Raw genomic sequence first — 26,867 nt, 5'->3', positions numbered from 1 at the left:
GATGGTGGGGAAAAAAAAAGCAGAAACAAAAACAAAACCCCTCTATAGTAAAACAATAGGCAAAACTTACTAACTTCAGGCTCTTTCAAAACCTTTTTTTAAAAATAATTTTGAAAGTAAGATTTAACTCAACTTTCTTCTTTTAAAAAAGTATGTAAATATATGCTGTAGAAAGTAAAGGTCCCCTCTGATCCCACCCAAAGTTATATTGTGATGTAGCAAAATTCTAGTACTAACATTGATTTAGATAATTTTGTGAGGCTTGTGTTTAGAATTGGACCCTTAGATGAGTTGCAAAGGATAAGTAGAATTTTGGAAATGAGGGGAAAAAAATGCCTTTGGACTTTTTAGAACGTGATGTTTTTTCCAAATTGTGCTCTTTTTTATAAGTGGAAGAACAGTGGTTATCTGCTTGGTAACTGTTGCTTGGTTCTGGGAGTCAGAGTGAGGACTGGCTGCCCCTCCCTGCCCCCCAACCCTTTTACCACCTGGGGCTCCTTGTAGATCAGGCTGGCCCCATCCCCTCCCTCATTCTCTAGTGTATTAACAAGAGCCCTGATTTGGTGATTCTCCATCAATTATGTGGTTCCAAATAAGAGTCTTAATGCCTGTCTTCACTTTCTCCTATTCCCTGAAAAAGAGCTCTAGCTCCTGAAAACTCAATAAATTGTCCAGGGAAATGGATTCAGGAACCAGAGTGCTACTGTGGGCATCATCAGATCAGTTTCCTGGCAAGGTCAAGGTTCATGCTCTCCTTGCCTCTCATGTGGCTGCTCATTTGTGGGGGTCAAGGGGTTAGGAGAGAACTATGGTCCATTCTTTGTCCACTCTAGCTGGATGTTGGGGTATATTTGGTGACTCGCCATCCTCTTCTCAGGACATCACCCAGCAAGTACATCCTAATCGTTGGTCCCAGAATGCAGGTCATTCTGCAGTGTGGTGCGGGTGCTAGGGCATAGGAGGAAGCATCTGTTCCTCACTGTGTACGGCCTCTATCTTGTCAGCACACCAGTGTTCAGAGAGGAACCAGATTGGCAAGTCAGCTTCTAACCTTGACTCTGCCAGGCATCCACTATAGGACCTTCCACAAGTCACCTTTCCTGTTTGCACATCTGTTATCTCAACTCCAAGGAATGAGTCTGGTTCTCCATCAGCCACACTTAACCAGGGTCAAGAATACACAGGGCTACTGCCCCTCCTGTAGACCAGGTGAGGCCTGGGGTGTGTGTCTACCTCTAGTTGAGATGGCTGCTGTGGGGGACCCACTGGCTCTGAAACCCTGGGTTCCCAGTAGAGGCTCAGATGTTTGTGAGTTCTGTCTAGTGGGCCAGTTGTGTTATGTGCACTGGTGTTGAGAAGTTTGGGTAAATGATGCAGGGAGATAGTATCGTGTCCTGCTCTTCTGGTCCACTGCATACCGGAGACATGCACGTCATTTTTCTAATGGGGTTGCTCATGGCCTTGGCTCCAAAGGCACCCAGACTTGGCCTTCCTTTTCTTCCCCATGTGTCTCCCAGAGACCTGTAACCTGATCCCGTCCTGTTTCACACCTCCCCCAGGGAAGTAAGTACCTGCCTCATGGTTGCCCCACAGTTAGTGTTTGGTGAAGAAATGAATGAAGGACATGTGTCTTTTGTGGCTTCTTTATCATCTGTGAGATGAATTTTCAGCTCTTTTAGAGTTGGTCTCTGCTTCCATTTTCTTGACCTCTTTTTACCTCCTGCCTTGAACTTGACATCAAACTACATAGAATGAAAGCCCATACTGACTGTGTCTGTAAATTCCATGCCTTGTTCATGTTGTCACTTTGGTCTGGAGTGGCTGTCCTCCTAACCTGCTTCCTCCACAACATTGTGTCCACATCTATCAGTGCACCCATCACATCTGTCTTTTCCTGTATCCTTGACTCGTGTGTACATTTGGGGGCACTGGGGCATAGGGTTAGGGGGATAACCATACTGCAGGCAAGTTTACTTTTTCTTACAGCAGCTACACATAACACATCCCATACCCGTTTGAAAGAATAAGTAAATTCACTAAATAGATGGGTCAATCCAAGTATAAGTGATTGTGGAGTATAGGGCAGAAAGTGGATCATTCTAGACATTTATCATCAAGGTTTAGAGAGAAACTTGGGACGAATATTAGCATAAATCATCTGTTGGGGGCTCCTAGAGGGCATGGCTCCTTTTCAGCCAAGACTTGGCTGAAAGTCCCATGGGACTTGCTTTCTTGATTTATTGAAAAGCTGGGCAGATGCTGATAGAGAAAGCAGTAGAAACTGCCCCATGGCAGGCAGGGGTTCCCATTATCCAGGTTTGACCCCTATCCTGCTACTTCCTTGGAGCATCTCTCTAAGCCCTGGCTTGCCCTTCCAGTGGCATGGGTGTGTCTGCTCACCTGTGAGGGGCCAGCAGGTGGTTTGGGGGAAGGTTTTCTCTGAAGCGAAGATGAATAATCACTGTAGGTCCCTCTGCGTGTCCAGACCACCCTGGCTACTTCTCCAGTGTAGTCAAATAGTTCAGAAAAACTGAATTAAAGATAAGCAGCTGTCTTTGCTATAGGACATGTCAGGGACTTTGATAATGAGGGATGAAGCATGGTGTTCCCACATAAAATGAGCTACATGGAGCTCTTGTTCTGTGAGATGTTAACAGTTACTTCATGAAAAGGGAGCCTTGTTGAGCAAATACAGAATTGAACAGAAGGAAAGATATCTATATTAGAGCCCTCATCAACACTTTTCTTTGGCTGACCTGCTTTGGGCATCTGTACCAGCCCACAAGGGAGGATATATACCTCCCAGGAACAGAGTTCCAGAACCTTTTCAAGGAACTATGCCCATTGCTAGTGTTCCAGGGGTGGCACTTTGGGAGTGTTGTGTCTGGCAGTTCAAATCTAACCTGTGTCTACCATCTGAGCTTGGATGCCCAGCAAGCCCTCCTGCTTGGCCAGGTACTACTGGGCTTGGCTGTTACAGGACACAGAACTGAATGGTGACTTCTGACATACCAGGCAGGGGCCACACTGGTATAATAAGCTTTATCAGCAATATCTTCCTCACCAGGACCTCCCCCCGCCCCTGCTCCCAAATGGTGGAAAGGAAGTAAACAGTGCATGCATATCTCTAGATTTCAGAAACCTCACAGAGCCCAGCAGTGTTTGGTGCTTGGTCCTTCGCAGTGAGTCATAAGGGGTAAATTCCTGCAGATTTGAAGGAGATGCTGGAAACCAAATGATGTAGCATATTGGCTGTCTGATTTCACCCCAAATTCCACCAAATCCTTTATTTGAGTCCACCGTGATATGTTTTTTGTTGGTTTAATTAAACTTACTTTGAGCTAGTCGTAGATTCACATGCAACTGTAAAAAATAATGCAGAGAGATCTGAGTACCCTTAGCCCTGTTTCCTACAATGGTAACATCTTGTAGAACTTTTTATAACCCAGGTATTGACCTTGATACACTCAAGATACAGAACATTTCCATCCCACAAGGATCCTTACTGTTGCCTTTTTATAGCTACACCCATTTCCTTCCTGCCCCTCACCCTTGGCAATCTCTAATATCCTCTCCATATTTGCAGTTTTTTCACTTAAAGAATGTTGTGTAAATGAAGTCATGCAGCATGTAACCTTTCAGGATTGGCTTTTAGGGTTGGCTTTTGGGGTTGTGGTATGTATGCACCACACTTGGTTTAATCATTTGCCTGTTGAAGGACATCTGGGTGTTCCCGGAGTTTGGCTATTATAAACAGAGCTTCCGTGAGCATTCATGTATGGGTTTTTGTGTGGACTATAAATTTTCAGTTATCTGGGATAAATGCCCTGGAGTATAATTGCTGCATTGTATGGTAGTTATATGTTTAGGTTTTTAAGAAACTGCCAAACTTTTCCAAGTGGCTGTATACCATCTTATGTTCCCACTGGAAATATGTGAGTGACCTGATTCTCCACATCCTAGCCAGCATCTGGTGGTGTCAGTTTTTTAAAATCTTAGCCTTTCTCATAGCTGTGTATTGACATCTCATTGTGGGTTTAATTTATATCTTCCTAATGGCTAATGATGAGCATCTTTTCATGTGCTTATTTGCCATCTGCATATTCTTTTTGTTGAAATGTCTGTTTAAGTCTTTTGCCCATTTTCTAACTGGATTATTCAGTTTTGGCTAAGTTTTGAAAGTTCTTTCTTTATATATTCTAAATACTACTTCTTGTTGGATATGTAATTTGAAAATATTTTCTTCCAGCCTGAAGCTTGCCCTTTTATCTTAACAGGATCTTTCACAGCGGAAACGTTTTTAATTCATGAAGTCTTTTATGCATTGTGCTTTTAGTGTCAAGTCTAAGAACTTTGCTTACCTTTAGTTTTCTCCCATGTATTTTCTAAAAGTCTATACACTTAGGTCCATGATAATAGGAACTAAAAGCCAAGAAGAAAATCAAAGTTTGTGGTTTCAAGAAAGAAACAGAGCAAGTGCTGGGTCCTACAGGGACCCAGAACTGGCAACACGAGGGGAGGGTGTGATTCTGGGTGGCAGCTGAGGTGCTGGAGATGGTGCCACTTTGATTTTGTAGCAGGTCTTACCATCTTCAGGGTGGATAAGAAGGACTGCATTAAAGGGCTGACTCCCTAATCCCAGCTGTACACATCCTTAACCCTCTCAGAGAGCAGTGAGAGCATATGCTGAAGGCTTGGGAATTTAGGTGGTTAAGAGATATTCTAAATCATATGATCAGGAGATCAGAAGTCTTCCAGATGGGGCAGGAAGCTGGCCTGGTTTTATTTTTAAAGGCACACAAGTGATATCTCTCCCCGGAGGGAAAGGATCTTGTCTTGGAGGCTGCAGCCAAGTACTGAAGCAGCTTCCTTCTCTGTTAAAACTTCAGAGGGAAGCTTGCCTGGGTGCACAGGGAATGTGCCAGTGGCCCTCTCCTCACCCCAAGGGCATATCAGGGGCATCCTGGCACCCACTGTCCCGTCTCTGTCTTCATAACCATTGTCTCTGTCCCTCCAGAGAGTGGTACACCCTAAAGTCAGAGGGTGCCTGGCCTTGCATGCAGGTTAGTTGGGTGACCCCAGATCAGGGCCTTACCTTCTCTGATCCTGAGTCAACAGGTGCCTTCTCTGGCATGGTAGAGAGTGATGAGTGAACAGTTTCTTTGCTCCCTGGAGAAAGCCCAGTTCTCTTCTGTCATACCCACTCCTATTTAGACACTGCACCAGTGATCTTAAATATAAGTAGGAGCAGTCTGGTTATGCTCTGCATCCACTGTGTGCAACATCTGAAAGCTTGTGAGGCCCATGTGCACATGTGTAGGTGTGGGGGTAGGGGGCTTGTGCAGTGGCCCTAGGAGGATTTGTGCCCTCTGTATGTGCAGAGTTGGGTCCTGCCTTCATTTGAGCCATAGATTCCAGTGGTGGGGATCCTAGTGGATGCCAAAAAGAGGGAGAGGCACAGGGTGCTATTCAGAGAAGCTCTCTTCCCTAAGGGTTCTTCTGCCCACTTCTACTGTGAGGCATTCCACACCCCAAGTAGGCGTGTGGGGTAAGGATTCACATCTGGGCTCCAGTCCCAGCCACTGCTTTCTGCTACATTAACTTGCCAGTGCTTCAGCATCCCTGTCTGTGAAATGGGCATAGTAATGATGCACTTCTCTCAGGTTGTCATGAGGATTAAATGAACTAAGCCAGAGCCAGGCTCTTGGTAAGCACTACCATGTTAGATTTGAGACCACTGTTCTTGCTGTTATGGCTCCTGCTACTCCAGCTACCATGTCTGCTAAGAAAGAAATGTGGTGTGCCTCCTAGGGGGCTGAGTGGCAAGTTGGAGCTCCTCGGTGTAGGGTTCACTGCCCCCATGCAGACGACTTGGGTGCTGGAACTACTTCAGGCTGCTGCAGAGACCCTGGGCCTCCACTCTAAACTCTGGCTACAAAGGCCCTTTGATGTCCTCACCTCCTGGAGCTGTCTGAGTGCATGAGAGTGTTAGGGTGTGGGGGGAGCACCCTGTACTCAAGAGGAGTCTCTGGAACCCAGCACTAACCTACTTGGTGAGGGAGTACAGGAACTCTGTGTGGTGGCCCTGAGGCCCTGCTCCACTGGCAGTCCTTGAGGAAAGGCCCTGTTGGCTGTGCCTGCTGGGGAGGCCCTCTGCCTTGCAACTGTCATGCATGCCAGGCATTTCTAAACATAAGGATCAGGTCCCAAAGGTCAGTGTCCAAGGTTGTATTAACTGCTTTGTAAAATATCAATTTAATTTGTTTACCTATTTGATAAACACATTAAAATAATATGCCAAAAAGAGGAGGGGAAAAAAATTTTGTCATCATCATACTGTGTTGGAAAGCAGTGTATAGTATTGCCTGCCTTTTTTCTGCCAACATCTTTGAGAGGGTAGCAGTCATGTGAGATCAACTATCCGTCCTGCTTTTCGCTTGAGCATGGTGGTGTGGGACAGTCTCCTGAGCACATGAGTGCTGGGCCGCTTACAGGCGCTTGGTGTCTGAGGCTGACGTGGGAGGGTGATGTGAGAAGGAGGCTGTTTCACTTGGAAATTTTGAGTAAGGTCACCAAGTTGTTTCTCATTGGTGATTCCATTTATTCAAGTCCTGGTTGGTGAAATCTATGAGGAATAGAAACCACTATAGCTGATGACAAAGCCTGTTGGTCTTGAACTCCTGGCTGACCCTCTGTACCAGCCCAGCCTCACCCCAGCTGCCAACAGTGTTTATGGACTGGGAGAGACGTGCTTGCTATTATGGCTCACGGTGAGGGGTTGGGGGCTCTCCCATCAGACCCATGCTTGGGCAGAGCCATCAGTTTGAGAATTATCCATTGCAGCTTCTTCACACCTCCCTTGTGTACACTACTGCTGATAATTTCTAGGGTTTGAGCCTTAAGGTGTTCTCTTACCACCCTGTTGCTGATTGCTGCTTTGTCTCCACCTGGCCCACTGTTCTTTGCCAGGAACAGTAGTAGCTCAGCCCCATGAATATGGGTCATTTTGTGCACTAGATACGGTGTTAGGCATGCAGACTTTCCTCCCTGCTTCCCGTCAGAACCAAATGAGAACAAATATGTGGAACTTGAAAACTCACTGAGAAACAATCAGGTGAGTCCAGGTCAGCTGCCGTGCACCCATAGGCCAGTGCTGGTGCTGGGGTTGTGATTTCACATAATGGCCTCACAGCATGGTGCCGTAACTCTTGGGTCATGGGGGTTCCAGTGTGGTGGAGAGGACCATCACCTGTGTCCTGGGTGTGCGGGCCAGCAGGGTGCTAGAGGGAAGGGGAGAAAAGGAGAATGCAGGGATGTACTGACTTATTCAGAAGAGAAAGTCAAGAGAAAAAACAGAGTGGCCATGTCAGCCTTTACCAGAGCAGAGAAACATTGGCTTTTCTGACCCAGGGTTGCCCATATATGGATGGCAGTTCAGGTGCAAGGAGCTCCTTATTCCTGGCTTTCCATCTCCTGGCCTGACTTGGTGCCACTCTGTCCTACCCAGAGGTCAGGACAAGTTACCTCTCACTGTCACAGAACTGACATCACTCCCCTCACCTGCTGCATCAGCCAGCCCTCAGAAGTCCCTGCCAGTGTTAACAGGCACAGCCTTTCTCCCTGGGGAGTGCAGTTCAGATGAGGCTCAAGGGCTCCCTCCGGTCCGGTCCGTGGTATATGATCAGAACACTCCCAGCTGAATTCCTTGTTATCCTTCTCTTCTGGGGCCAAGGCAGGAGCTGGGGAGGTGTCTGTACAGATGTAGACTCAGGCCGGGCTGCTCTTCACTGTCCCTCGAGGCTGAGAGGTGGGCAGGGACGGAGAAAGTGTTGTCTACTGCATGACGAGAGAGCCCTCACACCTTTGCCAACCCTGGATAATCAATGAATGTCTGTGTTTGGGGTTAAATTGAACTTGGGAAATGTACAATTAACCTGAAAATTTATTTTGACATTTTCTTTTAAACATGTCTGTCAGCTTTTCTACCTAAAACAGTTAATTGTATACCTTTTAAAAAAATTTTTTAATAGGATGGTTGCTCTTGTGTCAGTGTTTTTCTTTTTTTTCTGAATAACATTCCTTTGTTCGCGTTTGTGGTGGTGAATGTAGGAGACCGACATTCATGAGTGTAATTCTAAAGTGTAATTCATGAGTTTATTCAGCAAATATTTATTGGATGCCTTTTATGTTCTGTGTGTAGTCTTAGGTGCTAAGAATTTAGCACAGATCAGCTAAAGTCCCAGGCCCTGTGCAGCTTACATTCTAATGGTATAATGACCTCAGGACTACTTAATATCAGAGGAGATTTTGTTTTGTTCTGTTTATAATTAATAGAATTTCAGAGCAGTTTGGGGGTTTACAGAAAAATTTAGCAGAAAGTACAGAGACTTCCCTCCTCCTCTAGTTCCTAGTCTTACTAACATTTTGCATTAGTGTGGTGCATTTGTTACAGTAGATAAGCCAATATTACAATATTATTAACTAAACTCACAGTTTACACTAGGGTTCACTGTTTGTGTTGTACATTCTGTGGGTTTCCACAAATTTTAATGACACATATCCGCCGTTAGAGTGTCACACAATTATTTCACTGCCCTAAAGATCCCCTGTGCTCTTCAGCCCTCTCTGCCCCCAAACCCCAGTTCCTTAGTAGGTTTTGTTATTGTTTTTTGTTTGTGCATCTTAAAACAGAATGCAGACCCCTAATAGTTTGGACCAAATGCTGATGATTTGTAGCAATTACTGGTTTGAGTCACTGCAGGCTTCACAGGCCCCTGGTGACTGACTCTTCACCATGCAGGTTTTGTCATTCTGGATCTTGGGCTGAGTGTATATAAGCCAATGGGTAGGAGGGCTAAGCCAGGTTGTACATCAAGCTGCCTGGGCCATACACTCCCATGAAGACATCGTGTTCCCTTTGCAAGTAGTTAATCAGGAGGGTTCATTGAAGACACCAAGGGGAGGGTGAAGCTAAAGGAAGTTAGCAGTTGGGAGGTTGGTTGACATAGCCCAGTCCTAACTTTGGAGGGGGTGACCCTGCCTGGCCAAGGCTGTTTATTCCGCCACTGGGCCACTCTTGTTTTTTATCCGATCTCCACCTGAATAAACAGATCCAGAATGTTATCTGCAGCCAGACTGAGAATCTGCCAAAATTCCCCAGGGACCTAGTGATTCACCAGCAGTGGGAGGAGGCAGAGGGAGTGAGCAATTGAGAGAGAAAGAGACCTGCTTATTCCGATCCTCATTTCCTGTTCTGCTTATTCTGATTCTCATTTCCTGTTCAGCAACTAACCCAGGCTGGGCTGTTCCTGTGAGGCACCGGTTTCTTGGAGCAAATTATAAATGTATGCAATATAACAGATTTTTGTTTTTGTTTTTGTTTTTTTAAGAAGATGAACATAGAGCAGGCTAGTGAGAGGGTGATGCTTTCAACTTTCATTCTGAAAAGAAAACTTTCTTCCAAGTTGGCCTAGGAAAGCTCTTCTGGACTTGCTCTTTTTAAACCCCTTTATCTTCACTTTCAAGTTAAATATTGGCACTGGTCCTCACATCAGGTACATTCACCTTATTGTTTGCCAATTTGGGACTTAGAATTATTCTATTTTTTCCTCTTGTAGCTCTGCGGCCCCAGGCTATATATTCCTAATGCTTTTTGTGAGGGAGGGGTGCAGGAATGGAATGCAGGTGAATGAAGTAGCATGAAACATGGCAAATGGTTTTTCAGATCAGTTAAACTCTGGGGAATTTGGTTTGAAAGAAAACTATCCAGTGTCAGCTAAGGCCACACTATAGCAATGCTGCACCTGGACCTTGTCACCTGCCAGAATGTAAATATGCACCAAAGGTATGTGCAGGAGACATGTCTGTGTTGATAGCTGTGATTTTTGCAATAACCCAAACTGGAGATAGCTCACTGTCTATGAAGAGTAAAATGAAAAAACAAATTGCTGTATATTCCCTCAATAGACATATTATAGAACAATGAAAAAGAATTAACTACTGTTAATGCAGCAGCGTGGCTGGATCTGACACTCATAATATTGAGTGAAAGTAGCCAGGTGCAAAAGAATTTATATGGAACAATTCCATGCATATAAAGCACAAATATAGGCAAAATTAAGTGGTAGAAATTAGACGTTCCCTTTAAGAATAACAATAGGAAAATGAGAGGAGGGAGGCTGCTGGGATGCTGAAGGTGTCCTGTATCTATTTTTTTTTATCCTCACCTGAAGACCTTTTCTTTTCATTACTTTTTTAGAGACAGGAAGGGTGAGAGAGGAAGAAAAAACTCACTGATATGAGAGAGAAACATTGATTGGTTGCCTTCTCGTAAGCACCCTTACCAGGGATAGAACCTGCAACTTGGTTATGTGCCCTGACCAGGAATTGAACCTGTGACCTTCCTTCGACAGACAACACTCCAACTAACTCGACCATACTGGCCAGGGGGAAAATGTTCTGTACTTTGATCTGAGTGGTGGATACATGGGTGCAATACATTTTATAAAAATGCACTGATCTCTGTACTTATCATTTATGCACTTCTCAGTTTGCCTTTGTTATTTCATTAAGAACATGTACAAACAAACAGAACAACTATGGACCTCATGGCCTGTTTGGTAGAACTTTACTATTCAACAAAAGAAAAATTGCTATCTTCACATGTGCTCTCAAAATCATTAACATCTTTTGGCATTTGCAGTAATACAGAAACCCTGTTAGGCAGGCAACAGGGCCACTCTGCCCTGCACTGAGTTTTACACTAATGAATATCAGGGTCACAAATTGTCTCACACTATGTAGATTCCACATATGGGATATAAAATTATACTGTAGCCCCAGGTGACACTCAAGGATGCATGCATCCTCCCATTTGTTTTGATCAGACCTTGGACTGCCTGCTTTGGGGGACAGTGGGTTAGACACTATGGTCCAGAACCATAATGAGAATTATGGGGCAGCATATTGATGGGCCAGGTGCAAAGTGCTGCTGCTGTTCAGAGGCTGCCCACTGTGGAATTGGAGGAACTATGTCTACCAGGATCACTGTGGGGAGCGGGAGCAGGGGGAGAGTAAGGAGTATTGGCAGGTATATTACAATCTTTTCTCATTTCAGGGCTAGATTGATGACACTGTTTCTTAGCCAGAGGTTCCAGCCGGGAAAGAGCCATTATTTGAATTTTGTTGATTTGTTAAGCAAGACATTTTAGAAGTTTGATGTTGAGGTAGTATTATGGAAGAGTTGCTGTTTCTATTAAGAGTCAGTGCTCCGGGGGCTGACAGTGTGGACTCCTGAGTCACCATAATTGTCCGGAAGAGCCAAAGCCTGTTTTGGTATTAGGACCAATGCTTTGGCTGGCTTCAATCTCTGCCTAATTGGAAGAACTAGAAAGAGAAGGATATAGAGTGTGAATGCCTGCCTGACCACCAGCTCTGTAAGGAGCCTGGATCATCTTATGAGGAGTGTAATAATGATAGAGACTTATATTCTATTTTTCGCTTCCTGAAGAGGGAGGAAAGACATCAGTGGGAAAGTGTGGAATTAGTGGTGTTGGATATGGGCACTATTGGGAAGATGGGAGGGTTCTGTTGCTGTAGAGAGAGGCATTTAGCCCCATTTTGCAGATGGTTAAACTAGATACAGAAAGTGAGTTACACAGTTCCAAAGCTGCATTAGAGCTAGAATTAGAATCTGGGTCTCTGTTTTCCAGAAACCCAAATTGGTTGCTACAGTATGGACCAGGGGTCAGTAAACCACAGGCAGTGAGCCAAATCTGACCCACAGCTTGTTTTTGAAAATAAAATTTTACTTGAACATATCCACACTCATTCATTTATATATTGTCTGTGGTGCTTTTATGCTCCAATGTCAGAGTTTAGTAATTATGACATACCCAAATGACTCACGAAGCCTAAAAAATTTACTATCTGACCCATTATAAAATACAGTTGCTCATCCCTGACTGGTGTAGGCAATAAGTGCATAATTTCAGGAACCAGCTGTAATCTATTTGATCCACCTTGACCCTGCATCCTTTGATCCCCTGCCTTTTCTTCCTGGCTGTTTTCTGTGACATGGGATCTTTTCCCTACTAAAGGGAATACCTTGTAAACCAGGGTTTCACAGAGCTATTGTGGAACAATCACTTATGATAAGTTTTAAATGTTGATTTCAAATGCATCTGTCTGTTTTACTGTCTCATTTAACATCAGCTCAGAAAATGTAGCCAAGTGGCTACAGCTTATCCTGCCTACTCTCTGCCTTTGAAGACTGATTTTATTTTTGAAGCCTTTAACAGGTGTTGGTTTAATAGACTTCTGCTGTATTAAGTTCTCCTTGCCCGAGAGGGCAGCCCATGGAGTAAACCTACACTGGGTGGAGGTGGATGCCATGCGATCTGACCATCACACACTTCTCCCAGCCCTGTCACTGCAGAATCCTTCTAATTTTGTTTGGTGGCAGAGAAAGTCTGAAGTGCCCCTTTGATGAGGCCAGTTGGTAGTATTTCTTCCACAGTACTATCCTCTTCCCTTTCCTCTCCTTTCTTTTTTTGTAAGTCTAGGGGTGCCCCTTTGTGGCTTTCTCTTCCTGAAGAATAAAGGGTGTTGGTCCCCCCTCAAATATAGGTCTGTAAAAAGACATGATCTCAGTGGAACTTTTCTTTTCATCCAGAGTATCCATGAGTAAGAACTTTAGTTCCATCTACCATATTTGCTGAAATGAGCTGCATAAATCCCTCTGCAGATTTGCTGCTCACACAGGACTGGGAGGCTGGTAGAAAAGCACGGACCAGCTGAGGACAGTTACGAAGACCAGTCTGGTTGCCCAGGAAATAGCTAGCATTCAGGTCTAGGCAAGCTCTGAGGGAAGGTTTACAGGTCAAATCTGATGCAGTATCCATAAAATTCAGATGGGGGAGCTTCTCAGATGGGCTGGTGGGTAGGCCTGCTGCCCTGGGTTTGCATGCTGGCTCCTTCACTTCCCAGCTGAGACCTTGGGAAAATTCCAGCAGATGTCTGAGCTTCAATTTTTCCACCTATGAAGTTAGGGATAAGAATAGTACCTGCCTCATGTGAGATTTCACTGAGGCTTCACCCAGGGCCTGTGCACAGCAGTGTTCACTAATTGGTCAGCTATTGTTAAAAAGAACTTAGACAAGAATCAGTAAATATGAGTGTGGACCTTCTTCTGAATTAAGCTGCTTAGTTACATTAAAGGAGTGATATCATGACCCCCCATGTTGCACATGACATTAAAACATGCACAGTTTTAGGAAAGTGGCATGTTGGATTGAATCAGAGCAGCATACACATTTGCAGAGCCATCTACTCTTAAGGAGGTGGGAGGGCTTCCAGAATACGGGCTATTTGCTCTAACCCAGATGGATGGCTATTTGGAGGAGATGTCTAGGGCAGGCCTGCTGCCCTTGGTGCCATAGGGTGGGGTTTGATGGGCAGGGTCAAGGGCCCAGGCCTGAGTTGCTACAGCTATCAACTTTCAGTACTGTGGGTCTTCCCCTTATTCTCTTCCTGTGTCTGTCTCACCTGGCCTACTGTGACATGAGTCCCTATTTCTCAGCTTGGCTTGTGAGGCATTGTTCATTATGGTCCTGCCTGCCCTCCCAGCTCCGCGCTCCAGCCCTGCTGCTGCTCTGCAGTCTCCCCCACATCAGCATCCTGCCTGCTGGAACGGGGGTGGGGGAGAGGGGGTACGACCCAGCACAGTTCATCCATCTGCCTCTGTAACCCTGTCCCGTCCCAGGCCCCGTCATTTCTCATCTCCATGGCTGCTTCTGCTAAGTTGGGATCTCTTCCAGTGTGTGAAAAAGACCTGTCTTTATTCCAGAGCCCTTCCTCCAGAGTAGGCCAGGCGCAGAGCAGGGGCCCAGAATGTGTTTGGTTCAATGAAAAAGTAGACTGATGAGAAAGAAGAAATGTGTAAGATGAAAGAGGAGAGATGAGGAACAGGGGAAGTGCTGGGGGTTTGTAGCAGCTGTCCTGTGGCCCCTCTACTGTGTGCCTCTCTGCGACTGCAGGCCTGTGGTGCCCTTTCCCGTCTTTTCAGACTCTTCCTGGCTCCCTGCACTGCATTCAGACTTCCTGGATAAGCTCAGCTCTGTTGCCTTTATTTCTTGTTCTTCTTTTCCCATACTTTACATAATAAAGGTTTTCTTTTATTTTCCTTTTTCCTTTCTTTTTCTTTTGGAGTCAGAAAACTGAAGAGATTATCTTTATTAAGAACTTAATAAAGAACTCAAAGGAAATAGCTTTGGGGGTGAGGAGGGGAAGTGAAGGGAAAAAGTGGTCTTTCATTCTAGAGAGATTTCTCTGTATGTGGAGTTGTGCCCTTATAAATGGATTTTGGGGCCTGGGAGAGTTGTGAGGGGGGGAACAAAACAAACAAACAAAAAACAACAAAGGACTCCATGAGAAGCCTAGAGCCTCTGGGAAAGAGGGCCTTGTTTATGCCTGTTGGAACTGATTTGGTCAAGTGTTTGTTTAAAAGAGATGCCACTTGGTAAGCGACGCCTGGCTTACTTGTGTTGTGTTCAAGAATGCTTTGATTGGCCAGAGACCTTGACACTGTTTACTCAGAAACTGGCTGAGTGAGTGCCTGGAACCCAAGAAACCCAGCACTGCCACCCAGCACATGATTTCATCTCTGAACGTTGGGATCAGGGCTGCAGTGGTGAGAATCTGCCAGGCTGCCCCAAACCCATGCATGGGCTGTTCGCTCTAGCCTTGGACAGCATGTGTTATCTTTCTGTGGTTAGTTGATTAGACTGGATTTGTCAGAAAGAGGATCAAAGGTACCCATAATCACGGTGGTGGAATGTCTTTCTTGGAGGGAGGTACACCACCAAACTCTTAGGCTAACATCTACTGCACACTTTTGATGGTTTCAGATTGGATTATCCATATCCTAAAATGAGTAGGGAATCATGTCACAGTGGGCAAGGTGAAAGGTGGTGGCAACACAGAGACAGATGCAACAGGAGAATAAGGGAAGGACCCACAGAATCCCAAGAGGACAGCTGGAGGTGTATCAAAAGGAGATCCTATATATTCCCATTTGGAAATGTTAAGATGACATTTCTAAATGAGAAAAGTGAAGAATAAAGTTCTCAAGGGTTATCAAGGGCTGGAGTCAGATGTTCAGGGGATTGGATGCCAGTTAGATCCAGCACTGAATTCCTGATTTCCCTTGTTAAGTTGTTGGGCATTTATCTATTTTAAAGTCCATATTGCCTGTCTCCATGACTGGCATCGTAGGTGTCGGTAAAATGTAAGGAGTTTATGTAATGATGTGTTAGGATGGATTAAATCGAGCTGTGGGCACTGGTGCCTAAAGTCTCATAGGGGTTGGACAAGGTTCTGAAGGTTTGAGGTGACAGCCGCATCAGGGCACACCATTGATGGGAGGTGCATCAGTGAGTTCTGGTCCTGGTCATGTCATGCTGCTCTCTGCATTTCTGAAACCTCACCCCTGTGTTCTTGCTTTGGGGAGAGCAGCTTAGGCTTACAACTTGGACAGACTTGTCCCAGACAGACTTGAGTATTCTGTCTAGCACCCATGCAGCAGGTAATACCTTGATGGGAGAACAGGAGATGTCACTTTGAGGGTCACTGCATTTGTAATTTTCTGAAGAGCAACACAACTAGGGGAAAATGTGTCTAAAGAAGTAAGGGGGAAAATAACTCTTTCTTTGCAAAAAGACATTCTGGAATCCACCACCCTTTGTTTGTTTTAGTCAACACAATAAGATTCGCAATGTGGAAGGGAGCCGGCTGAAGGCTTACCTGTCCTTGGAAGTGCTGGACCTGAGTTGGAACAACATCACGGAGATGCGGAGCACCTGCTTCTTGTACGGACCACCCATAAAGGAGCTGTAAGTGCCTCTGCTCTACTCTTGGCACCCAGGTCTGGATGTAGGGTGGGCATTTTCCTTTTCTCAGCATGGCCTGGCTGACTTCATGGGGATAGGCGGACAGAGCTCCTAGGGCTGTCCTCTGCAGGGCCAAGGGCAGGGGACCTGTGGCCATGTCTTCTATTTGTAGAGATTTACAGACAGTGGGGCAGCTTGAGTCAGGGAAAGTGAGGATTAGTCTAATAGACTCACCACTTAAAGAGATTCTAGCCCTCAGATACAGGTCTGTCTTAGCTACAAAGCCTGCTTTCTTCCCCATTTACTGGGCTGCCTCCCAGGAAGCCAGAGAGGAAAGACTCAGGATAGTTGGAGTCATGGTAGTGGGGGGAGGCCTTTGCAAAGGTTTAACCTGTCACTGCTTATCTTTTTAATCATGCACTGTTGAAACAGTGCCTTGGTATACTTGAGGGGACAGTGACTCCATTCTGCAGGTTCTCAGAACCTTCTAAATTTTGTCATTGGTCTGTTTTGCTTTTACCCATCTTAATGCCCCATCTTACACACATCAGACGGTAGATAGGAGGAAAAGGTTAAAACCAATGTAACCGATGGTAGGAAAATGTTGCTTTGGGGAAGAAACTGAAACCCCAAGCTACAGAGATGTGTTCAAATGACGTGTGAGTTTGCATTCTCTGCATTATTAACGTTCCTGACTAATTTTGGAGATCATTTGAAAGGCTGGATCATTGAAAGGAGGGATCATTGTGACCCATCTGTTCAGGGAGGCCAAGGCTTGGCGTGTGGATTTTCCAAGACCCACAAGTAGAGGAGTGGTTTCTTTCTTAGGCAGCATCAAGGCACCAAATTGGAAAAGGGAAACTCGGGCTGTGTCCAGTGCAGCAGTGCTCAGGCCCCCCTGTGGACCTTCCAAAGGTGTCCCCTGCCACCTGGCATCTCCTTGGTGGGAACAAAGAAACCACCAACTGCTAAAAATGAATTGCAGTTACCTTCTCTCTGTGCATGAGAGCGGGAAGGACTTTCTGTTTTGGCAGATATGAGCCAGTATATCTTCATTACACAGATCATTCTCCTTTAATCTGGAGTATTAAGAACAAACAGAAGCCCTGGCTGGCATAGCTCAGTGGATTGAGCTCGGGCTGAGAACCAAAGTGTCGCAGGTTCGATTTCCAGCCAGGGTACATGCCTGGGTTGCAGGCCATAACCCCCAGCAACCACACAATGATGTTTCTCTCTCTCTCTCTATCTCTATCTCTCTCCCTTCCCTCTCTAAAAATAAATAAAATCTTTAAAAAAAAGAAAAAAGAACAAACAGTCCAGCCTTATTTGCAAAGAATCCTGCTGTCCCCTGCCCTGGGCCACTGCCTGATGCAGAGACAGAAAATGCCTTATTCCCTTCCCCTCTTTTTTGTAGAAAATTCTCTCTATTCTTTCTCCCTTTTTGCTTAAGCCCCATATAAACAGCATTTGTTTGGGGAAGAGCAGAGGCATTGGGGTGACTTCTCATAGGAATATCATAGTGTTCCTCCCTTTTCTGCCTTTTCTCTTTCTTATTATTTGATATCATTATGTACAATAGAATGCACAGATCTGAGCTGTGTACTGCAGTGTGTTTCAAGGGGAATGCCCCTTACATGCATAATCCTGTAAGTGGAGCTCCCATTGAAGTATTGCTTATTTTCTAAGGGGACTGTGCAAGGCTCTCTAGAGTGTTTTCTTTGACACATTTACAGTTATTACAGAGCATTGGTGTATGCACATTTATTACAAGCTGTACAATGACAGCTTTGTACACTGCAAAATTAAAAGCTGTCCCCAAATTACATCTACTCTGACCTTGCCTCGAAATTGTCTTTCTGCTTCCCAGAGCTTTTCTCACCAACCTTGAACCCTAATCCTTGAGTGATGGGTGTTGAGAAGGAATCCTGCAGGTGGCTCTTGGGGTGGAGGTAATTGACTTTCTCTCTCATCCTCCTGGGTTGCCCAGTGGCCATAAGCACAGTTTGCTCTAGGCTGAAACAAGGCTTCTGTGCAGGCCTGAAGTGGATGGTCCTGAAACCTGCGTTTCCCTGGCTCCTACATCTGAAGTGAAGATGTGCTTTGCAGCCTCAGGATGACAAATGTCTCATGGGAAATCTGTGTCTCTGGATGTGTTTTGGCTTATTTTCCCAACTTTGCTGGGCCTGGTGTCTATAACAAAATGAGGAAGGACTCCTACTGACCACTGCATTTTCTCTCCTGAATCATTCCAGCAACCTGGTCAGCAACCGGATCAGTACCCTAGAGTCAGGAGCATTTGATGGTCTTTCACGGTCACTGCTAACGCTTCGCCTGAGCAAAAACAGGATCACCCAGCTTCCTGTGAAAGCATTCAAGTTACCTAGGTTGACACAGCTGTGAGTATTAGAAACCTGCATGTTAATTAAGGTTAGCCAAACTTTATGGAGGCTATATTTCCCCAAGGACCCTGTACCATATGCAGCCCTTTCCTCATTTCTCCTCAGTCAAGCCCTGCATAAACTATCATTAATGACCCTATGGTAACACCTAATAAAAGCAAATTAGAATCTGGGTCTGGTGCCTGTGGGCTGCCTTAGGTTGCTGAGAAAAAGATCCACTGAGGATATATATGCTTATCTTTGATGGCACTTTCCAGAATGAAATGAGGAATCCTGCTAGTTAGCTGAACCTGTTAAAGCTTAGGCTTCAGCTGTGATTAGATTCTTTATTGTTCCTCAAGGTTTTTTTGTTTTTTAAGGGAGCTATAAAATCTGTTCCATGAACACTATGGTGTTCAGTGCTTCTTGAGCAGTTTGAGAAGAAATTAGTGTAGCCAGACAGTAGAAAACAAGAGATGGGTCATCATCTTCATCTCCTATGTTTTATAAATTTGTTGATTTATTTTTTTTTAAAGAAAGGATTTCTTTGTTTAGTTTTTTGATGACCACGGTTGAGTACCCTTCAGGAATGGCACAAGGTTTAGATTCAAGAAAACCTCTATTTTCAGAACCTGATGGAATATTTGTTCCCTGTTTTTGTTTTTATTTTTTTGTTGTTTTCTCTTTTTTCTGTATCCTCTTTGTTACGGAAGTTTGCATCTCAGGAAAAGAAGCCATTATTGGAGATTTGGTTTAAACAGAACAAAACAGTTGTTCAGGGCAAGTGTTGTCTCTGCCTGTGCTTCACACACGCAGCCCTCACAGCAGTCCAGCTTTTGCCGTCTGCAACCTGGGCTCTTCATGCCCAGGAGGTTTGTGGGAGGCAGGGCTGTGAGGCACTATGGAAGTATTTGGGGGAAAACCAAGAGCTTTCTGACTAGCCCAGTGTTCCCCATCTCTTCCCCTAGTGTTACTAATGGGTCCAGCCCACCCAGATTCCTGAAATCTTTTGGTTAACTGAGGTTCTATCACACGGGGCTAGAAGCCAAATATGTGTGCTTTGTGGTTTGTCTAGTTCCCCTCACACCCAAAGGCAATAACTCCTCTCTGTAGAGATCCTATTAATGCTCAACTGGAAAGTGCCATTGCCATCTGATACCCAGTAGTTAGATTTTCCTGGATTGAGGCATCTGGTGTGGATTTCTGTTGCTGAGCTAAGAGACAGCTTACCTCAGACATCCACATCCTGAGTCATACCCACCTCCTCACTGCAGAGTCATGGGTATCCAGGAGGAAATGGGCATGCTCACTTGCTCAGGAGCTCTCTACTCCTCTTTCATTCATTAGCCACATCTTGGTCAGTGCTGTTGTCTGCATGGTGGGCTCCCACTGCATGACCAGCTCCACTGGGACCCCCTCACTGGGATTTCCCCTGCTGCTTCAGAAACGCAGCAGGGACTGTGTGGGAATAGTTGTAGGTGAGGTGTGTGTGCAGACACTCTGAACCCACCAGCTTTATATCTTTAGGGACCTTAATCGGAATCGTATCCGGCTGATCGAGGGCCTGACGTTCCAGGGGCTTGACAGTTTGGAGGTGCTGAAGCTTCAGCGAAACAACATCAGCAAGCTGACCGACGGAGCCTTCTGGGGGCTGTCCAAGATGCATGTGCTGTGAGTACAGGGCTGTGTTTGGGCACCAGGGACTTGTGTGTGGTCTCTTTGAGTCACATGTACGTGTTCATCAAGTGCCCTGCCCCAAGGATCATTTAGGACTTCAGCCCAAACCAGCCCCCAGTCCTTTGGACTTAAGTTAGGCCTAACTCAGTGTCTTTGGGGACTTTGCCAGATAAGAGTCTTTTCCTTGAAGGTTAAGAAAACCTCTTGTGGGGAGTTATAGTAGATTCAGTGGTGTAATTTGGTTAGCGAAGATGGAAGAGGGAACCATTTTTGGGGGGCTGCTCTTCCCTCCTTTCCTGCATTTCACGGACTGTGGAGCAGGTGCCCTTCCCATGTCCTCTCCTCTGGCCCACACCCTAGGGGAGGTTCCCTCTCTCCTGTTTGAGCTTTGACAGTCTTGATGTTCAGGTGGGCCAAAAATGTGTAGTTCATCCTGGGAGATTTATTCTGCTTGCTGAGTTAATTGCCTTTGGCGGCATGTCCCCTTTATCCCGGGAGCAGATGTGTACATCGCAGAACTTGTCTGCCTGACAGAGTAGCACAAAGCAGCAAGAATGCACAGAGAAGGGCAGAAAAGGCAGTGTTCGTCTTCTGTTTTCAAACATTTAAATTTGTTTATTGTTAATCCAAAGTAAATTCTACTCGTGGTTGTAAACATACTTAAATGGTGAGGAAAAGCAGTGGTTGCCCGCCCTCTTCCCCCAGTGCGCTTCTAAGAGGCAGTCACTTCTCATTTCTCTCTTGTGTTTTCTGTTTGTAGTTAATACACTTATATCACTGTCTTGATCAGTTGACTTGAGATTTCTTGCTTTATAGTCAGCAGTTTAACTTGTCAAGACACCCTTCTCTGCTCCCTTCCAGTCTCTGTGAGTGATGTCACTGCATTTATCTTTTGTTTGTTATCTTTGCAACCTAAACAAAAAAAAATTCTAGGTCCCATTCCATCGGCTCTCTCTGCTATGTCTCATGGACCATGCCTCTTTCACACACATGCTCACACACATGTACACACAGAAGTAAGGGCCTTAGCACTACGGTTTTACTTCTCCCTGTTTTTGATGTCCCCCTCTGACTGGCTATACTTTTTTTTTCTTTTTTTTTCTTTTTTTTTTTAAATTCCAAAACCATTGTAACACACAGATAATATACTTTTTTTTCATATTTAAGAACACTTTTACTTGACATCCTTAAAACTATAACTTTAGACTTTGAAATCTAAGTGGTTGTGTGTTGGGTGGGCTGAGATAAAAAGAGAATTTGTGAAGAAAATGCAGTTAGCAGTATCTACCATATAGTTTTTATGTTGAACAAATTCATATAAATTGGAGGTGATAAATTGGAGGTGATTATAACCAACTTAGAGGTTGGTTATAAATTTAGTGCTTGCTTTTTGTGCAGCACCAGAGAGTGAAATGGATAACAGTAAAACATAGTTGCCCAAAGCCCTTGTAATACTGAATGGGGGCAGTATTTGAATGACCAACTTTCATTCTCAAGGTTGGAGCCATCCCCAGCCAGGTGTTCAGGGTCAAGAACCTGGGTAGCAACTTTCTTACTTAATACACTTGGTAGGAGCCAAGTTCTCAGCACTATGATGAAATTTTGACATTTATTTTTTTATTTCCTTCTCATAACAGCCCTATGAGGTTAGTACTCTTGGATATCTCCATTTTCTACGTGTTCAGGTTCATTCAACCCACAGAGTAACAAAATTAGTATTTAAATCCAAGTAATCTGACTACTCATCTGTAAAACAGGGATAATGATGATGAAAGCCGCTTCCTGTTCTCTCTCCTTTCTGTTTCTTTCGTGGGCTCTGCCCTCTGCTTTCAACTCTTCTGCCCATGTTTGTGCTTGGTTCGCCTTGTGTTCAGTTGAAAACAAAGCTTCCCCTTGCCTTCTGAGCTCTCTAGGTTGGCCTGGACACTCACTACCATCTGTTTTGGTTTGCCTGTCTTGTCCTACTCCTGCACATACATGATACTCTCATGCACTGTTGTTAGATACTTGGTGCCAGCCAGTGGATCTTTGGTGTTTTACCCTCAGTTCCAGCTCTGCTGCCTATGCAATGGGGTGAATGAGAACCAGAGGACCTTCCCCTTCATCCTGTGTGTATCTATCTTTGCAGGCACCTGGAGTACAATAGCCTGGTAGAAGTGAACAGTGGCTCACTCTATGGCCTCACGGCCCTGCACCAGCTGCACCTCAGCAACAACTCCATCTCCCATATTAGCCGGGATGGCTGGAGCTTCTGCCAAAAGCTACATGAACTGTGAGTTTTGTCCCACTTTTCTCTGTGTCATGCTGTGGAGAGACACTGCCTAGGCGACCCTCCAGAGCCCAGGAAGCTGGAGGCCTGGCTTGTCCCACAGCACAGTGAACTGGGGTGGGCTCAGGTGGGAAGGCTCAGAGGCAGGCACTGCCTATTCTAGAGGGAAGCCAGGGCCCCACCACCAGGCCCAGAGCAGGACCCTGAGACTGGGCAGACCTCAGTGATTTGAGCTTAACTGCTTCCTGATTTCTTCTTGATTCTTTTCTGCATCCCCTACGGATGGTCCTAGGGCCTCCTTGGGCTTGGAGAAAGCCCCTGGGGCAGAGTCCTCTGGTGTCGCAGGGCAGCCTGCTGGCATGTTCTCTTTGCAGCTATTATACTTTAAAGGCTACAAGTAACATGGACTTCTTTAGTGAAGGACTTATTTGGGCTCAAATACATAAAAGACAGTAAATTTGAGAGATGGTGACACGCCAACAGTGGAAGATTCACACGGCCTTGCAGTCTTGCCTTACTGCCCTTAGACAGTTGGCCACAGTGGCTCCTCCCCCTTCCCCACCCAGTGTTCCCCTGGCCTTGTGATGAAGCTTCTGTGCTGATGTGACTGCTCACACTTCACTTAGATGGACAGCCCTTCATCCCTTTCGGGGACTCCCAGATGAGCCTCAGCTGGGACTGGGACCTTCTGAGCTGGTGTCCAAGGTCCCTGAGACCAGCGGTGTTGGACTGCTCTGGGCATGGTTGGCTGCCATGGCAGGGTCAGTGACTAGTGATGGAAGCAGCATTGCCAGGGACTCAGTGGACATAGCCATGTCCCTTTGTTCATGCCCCTTGTCTAGAAGAGTAGTTGTTTTGGAGGAAGAAAGTAGATTCTCATTGTATTTGTTATTTCAGTTTAATATGTTCAAGGTTTCTCAATTCGAATTAGTCCAGTGTTTTTTTTTTACTTTTTTGAAAAAGGTTTGGTGGGTTTTTTCCCCCTAGACTTGACTGTTGGAAAAGATTTCAGCCACTGAAGCAAATAATTGTTATGAGTGCCAATCCTCTGTGTGTCTGGTCTCTCTTGACCTCACCAGGCAAACTTCGGGGGATGTTTAAATGTACTGTTGAGTCTTGCAGCTGGTATTTTCATCTGGGCTTCCATGTCCCTTCCTCCACTTCCCTCCCCCACATACCCTGCACTGACCTGGAGTTTATATATCAGCGAATCCATCATTCCCTAAAGCAGCAGTCAATGGTCCTGCCTCTTTCCTTTTCCCTTTCACTTTCTTTGGATTCTGTGAGTGTGCGTGTGAATGTTAACCCTTTGGGTTTAGTTTTGGAACCCTTCATGGCAGTGTTGTTGCATAGTCTTCTCATGTGGCATTGGGTGACTCCTAACAGGCTGTTTGCTTGGGCCGTGACCTGACTCAGGAACTCCCGGGACCCATGGTTCTCTGTCATCCAGGCCCAGGATCCTGGGAAGCAGGAGGGGTCTTCTAAGTCCTCCAGACCTGAGCCAGCCCAACTGCTAAGGTGAAGGACAGTCCTCTGATCACTGGAGGGGGTGTGAGCCCTGGGGTTGAGGCAGTGGTGGTGAAGGGCTAGTGGTCAGTGTGAGAATTTTTCTGTACCCTTTAGAAGGAGCAGAGGAGGTCATAGCAGTGTGCCCTCAGCAGCCTGGCAGTTTGCCCGACACCCAGAGAACCTTGGGTCCTGGTTCAGGTCTGCTTTCCAGCACATTCCCGCCCCTCCTTTCAGCTAAATTCTTTAATTGCAGGTGAGGATGTAATATTGATCTCCTGCCAAGTCTTTGCAACTGACAGGCACCATGACTTATTGCTCCAGGAGGGAAAGAATGTTACTCCCTGCTGCCTTTAAAAACATATTAATCTTCTCAGAATTTATTTTCTATATTCCTGTCCCAGACCAAATTTCTAATTTTTCAACAATAGATGACTTAACATTCCAAGTAACTAACCCAGGCAGGGCCTCCTCAGAGGGGCAGGAGGCACACCAAGAGAAAGGAAAGTTTGATTTTGATGCTTAGGGAAGGTGTCCTGCTTATAGAGGGGTGGAGGATTGATGTCATCCTAGAAGTTTGGACAGGAGACTCTGGTGCCATGGATGGTGCCCAGGTAAAGGCATGAAGTGCTGTGAGGAAGGCTTGTTCCAGGTGGTAGTTAGTGGTGCCCTCTGCTGGTCAATGTGGGGAGCCTAACTGAGCTTCCCTGCTCACTTTGGGCACACCCTGGTGTCCCGTCCAGAGACTCAGGCCCTTGATATGAAAAGTCCTTCGTAGCCTGGATCAGGATAGGCCATGGGTGCTGAGACAAAGGGGTTGGAACCTTGAGCATTCTTGAGTTGCATGTCCTCGTGTAGTCCTCATACTTCCTGGTCTCTAGGAACATTCCAGCAGTCATAGTCCCAATGGGTTTCCAGCTGTCTGACCAGTCTTGCCCTCAGGATTCTTGTGTGCGTGTTCCTTCCCACTGAGACCCAGCAGGCTATGGTTTGCTGATCAGAAGAGGGTGACTTCTTGCAACCTGAAGGTGACATTTGTTTTCCCCTTTCCTTCTTCAGGATTCTGTCCTACAACAATCTCACCCGGCTGGATGAGGAGAGCCTGGCTGACCTCAGTAGCTTAAGCATCTTGCGTCTCAGCCACAATTCCATCAGCCACATCGCGGAAGGTGCCTTCAAGGGACTCAAAAACCTGCGCATCTTGTACGTCTGTCACTGTGGGGTTGATAGAATGAAGGGATCCTGGCTGGGAGGCAGTATGGGCCAGCTAGCTGCTTTGTTAAAGTACCTTTACATTGGCTGCCGGTTAGAATTGGGTCTAAAACTGACCTGTTATGGGTATAGTCTCACACTTTTTTACATGTAATCAGCCAAAAAAGAACTGGTTGAGCAAAAAAATGCCCCTCACTTCCCCAGGGTGGTGCTATGGAGTGATGATGACTCAAGGTTAATGAGCACTAATTCCCACAGCCACCTGCGGGGTACAGGGGTCCTATGGTTGTGAGAAGCTTCCTGTGCTGAGTGCTGGAGCAGTCTCCAGGACAGTGGCTGTGTGGTCAGTCTTTCAATCTCGAGTCCTCTCTCTGCCACTTCCATTTTAAGTTCTGAATGCTTTCTGTGTGGACCAAGGGAATGCTGCAGCTCACCTCTTGGGGACCCTGTGTCTAGGAGGCCCCATTTCCAAGACAGGGAATTAGAGGATCCTGTATTTTTCCTTCAGCCTAAATGGAGGCAAGAATGTCATTTCTCTCTAAACTTCTAATTAGATGTAGTTGCCAAAAGTTGCCACAGGATCCTTTTCTGGGACTTAAAATTTTTTAGTTGTTGGCTTTAGAGAACTTCCAGGCAACTATTGGCATAATGTCCCCAAAGATGGCAGTATGGTTTCAACAGTAGTGGTAGGTTCTAAGACCTCCTTCCAGCCCAGCCCACTACAGAAAGAGGGCCTGTTCCCGTGTCCGGGAGGAAGGCCTTTGCACTTGCACCTGGTGGAAGGGCAGAGTGGGCTTTGATGCTGAGCCATTGTTGGGGCGTGTGAAATAGCCCATATGCTAGGCCATTCAAGCTGAGGTCAGCCTGGAGCCCTGGCAAAGCCCAAATAACAAGGCTAGGAATATTCTGACTGAGTAGGCCAGGAAGAAGAGAAAAGATTTGGCAGCCAGGGCTGGGAGCGGGTAGACAGGCACACAAAGCTGCAGCCCCAGTTCCCAGTTTTTTAGCTTGTAGATAATAGGGAGGAACCGCATTGAAAGAAGTTGCTGCCAGCAGCAAAATCTCAGCTCTTTGAGCACCTTACTGTAAAATAAAGGTCAGAGGAAGCATTTCACTTTGTGGTCAGAGATCCCTCTCTACTGGCACTGTGGAGTCCTTCTAAAGGTTCACGGGAGCCAAGTGTAGCATCTTCTCTGTTCCTGGCCCTCATCTGCAAGGGCTTGGAAGAACAGGGTGTAGGTACTGAGAACCTTGTGGAGAGTTGGGGAGGGCCAACCATCTGGCAGATGGGGGCCCAGTTGCCAGGTGGAACTTCTCTCCTGGGCCCATGACCTGCCTTAGAAGCTGGGGGAGGAAGCTAAATCATGGGCCTTGTGATTTGCATTGCTGGAGGAGCCTGGGTTAAGAAGTTGGCCTTATCCTTTGATCCTGGAAAATGGAATACAAGTCTGACTCAGCCCCCAGATGTCATCCCTGGCTCAGAGTCAAGGTCTGTGCAGGTCCTGTAAAAAGACGGAGGCTCCGGGCTCCAAAACCACTTGTCAGCATGGAGGTGACCCCTAGGAGGGCCCCATGCCCAGGCCCCTTTCTTCACTGTCCCTTTCCTTCCACATGCTCTTTGCAGTTTCTTGGTCAAGTCCAGAAAAAAGGGTTCTGGGCATAGTCTGATTCTTGGTGCCAGTGGCCAGACATCTGCTCTCTGGGGTGGAATACAAACTAGGCTTTCTCGTGTGCTGTTTGCACACCCTCCTTCCCCAGCCTTGGCCTCAGCCGACTCGGGACCAGTGCACAGAGCTAGGGAAGCTGCTTGTTCAAAGTGTGTGTCAGCTTTGTGGGAAGTCTGAGAAAGCCAGGCTGCGCCACATGGGGTTCAAACCTGGGCTTCCTGTGGCTCAGTGGTCACGCTTCTCTTGACTGTACATCACAGCTGGGCACCTA

The 26,867-nt window shown here is 46.0% G+C and overlaps 1 protein-coding gene across 3 annotated transcripts in view; it reads left to right on the top strand.

Annotated features, from left to right (window-relative positions):
- The window catches only part of LRIG1 (leucine rich repeats and immunoglobulin like domains 1), a 102,672-nt gene that overhangs the window by 57,371 nt on the left and 18,434 nt on the right, over positions 1-26,867 (top strand). For all 3 annotated transcript variants that reach the window (XM_045832176.1, XM_045832175.1, XM_045832174.1), the window contains exons 4-8: positions 15,753-15,890; positions 18,140-18,283; positions 19,793-19,936; positions 22,071-22,214; positions 24,777-24,920. In XM_045832176.1, coding sequence (XP_045688132.1) covers positions 15,753-15,890; positions 18,140-18,283; positions 19,793-19,936; positions 22,071-22,214; positions 24,777-24,920 — 714 coding nt within the window. The remainder of the gene's footprint in view (positions 1-15,752; positions 15,891-18,139; positions 18,284-19,792; positions 19,937-22,070; positions 22,215-24,776; positions 24,921-26,867) is intronic.

Source organism: Phyllostomus hastatus, unplaced genomic scaffold (assembly GCF_019186645.2).
Source record: "Phyllostomus hastatus isolate PE091 unplaced genomic scaffold, TTU_PhHast_1.1 phas_contig_16, whole genome shotgun sequence".
In the NCBI taxonomy this organism is placed as follows: domain Eukaryota; kingdom Metazoa; phylum Chordata; class Mammalia; order Chiroptera; family Phyllostomidae; genus Phyllostomus; species Phyllostomus hastatus.
Note: the sequence above shows the minus strand (reverse complement) of the source record. Positions and strands in the feature narration are given on the sequence as shown.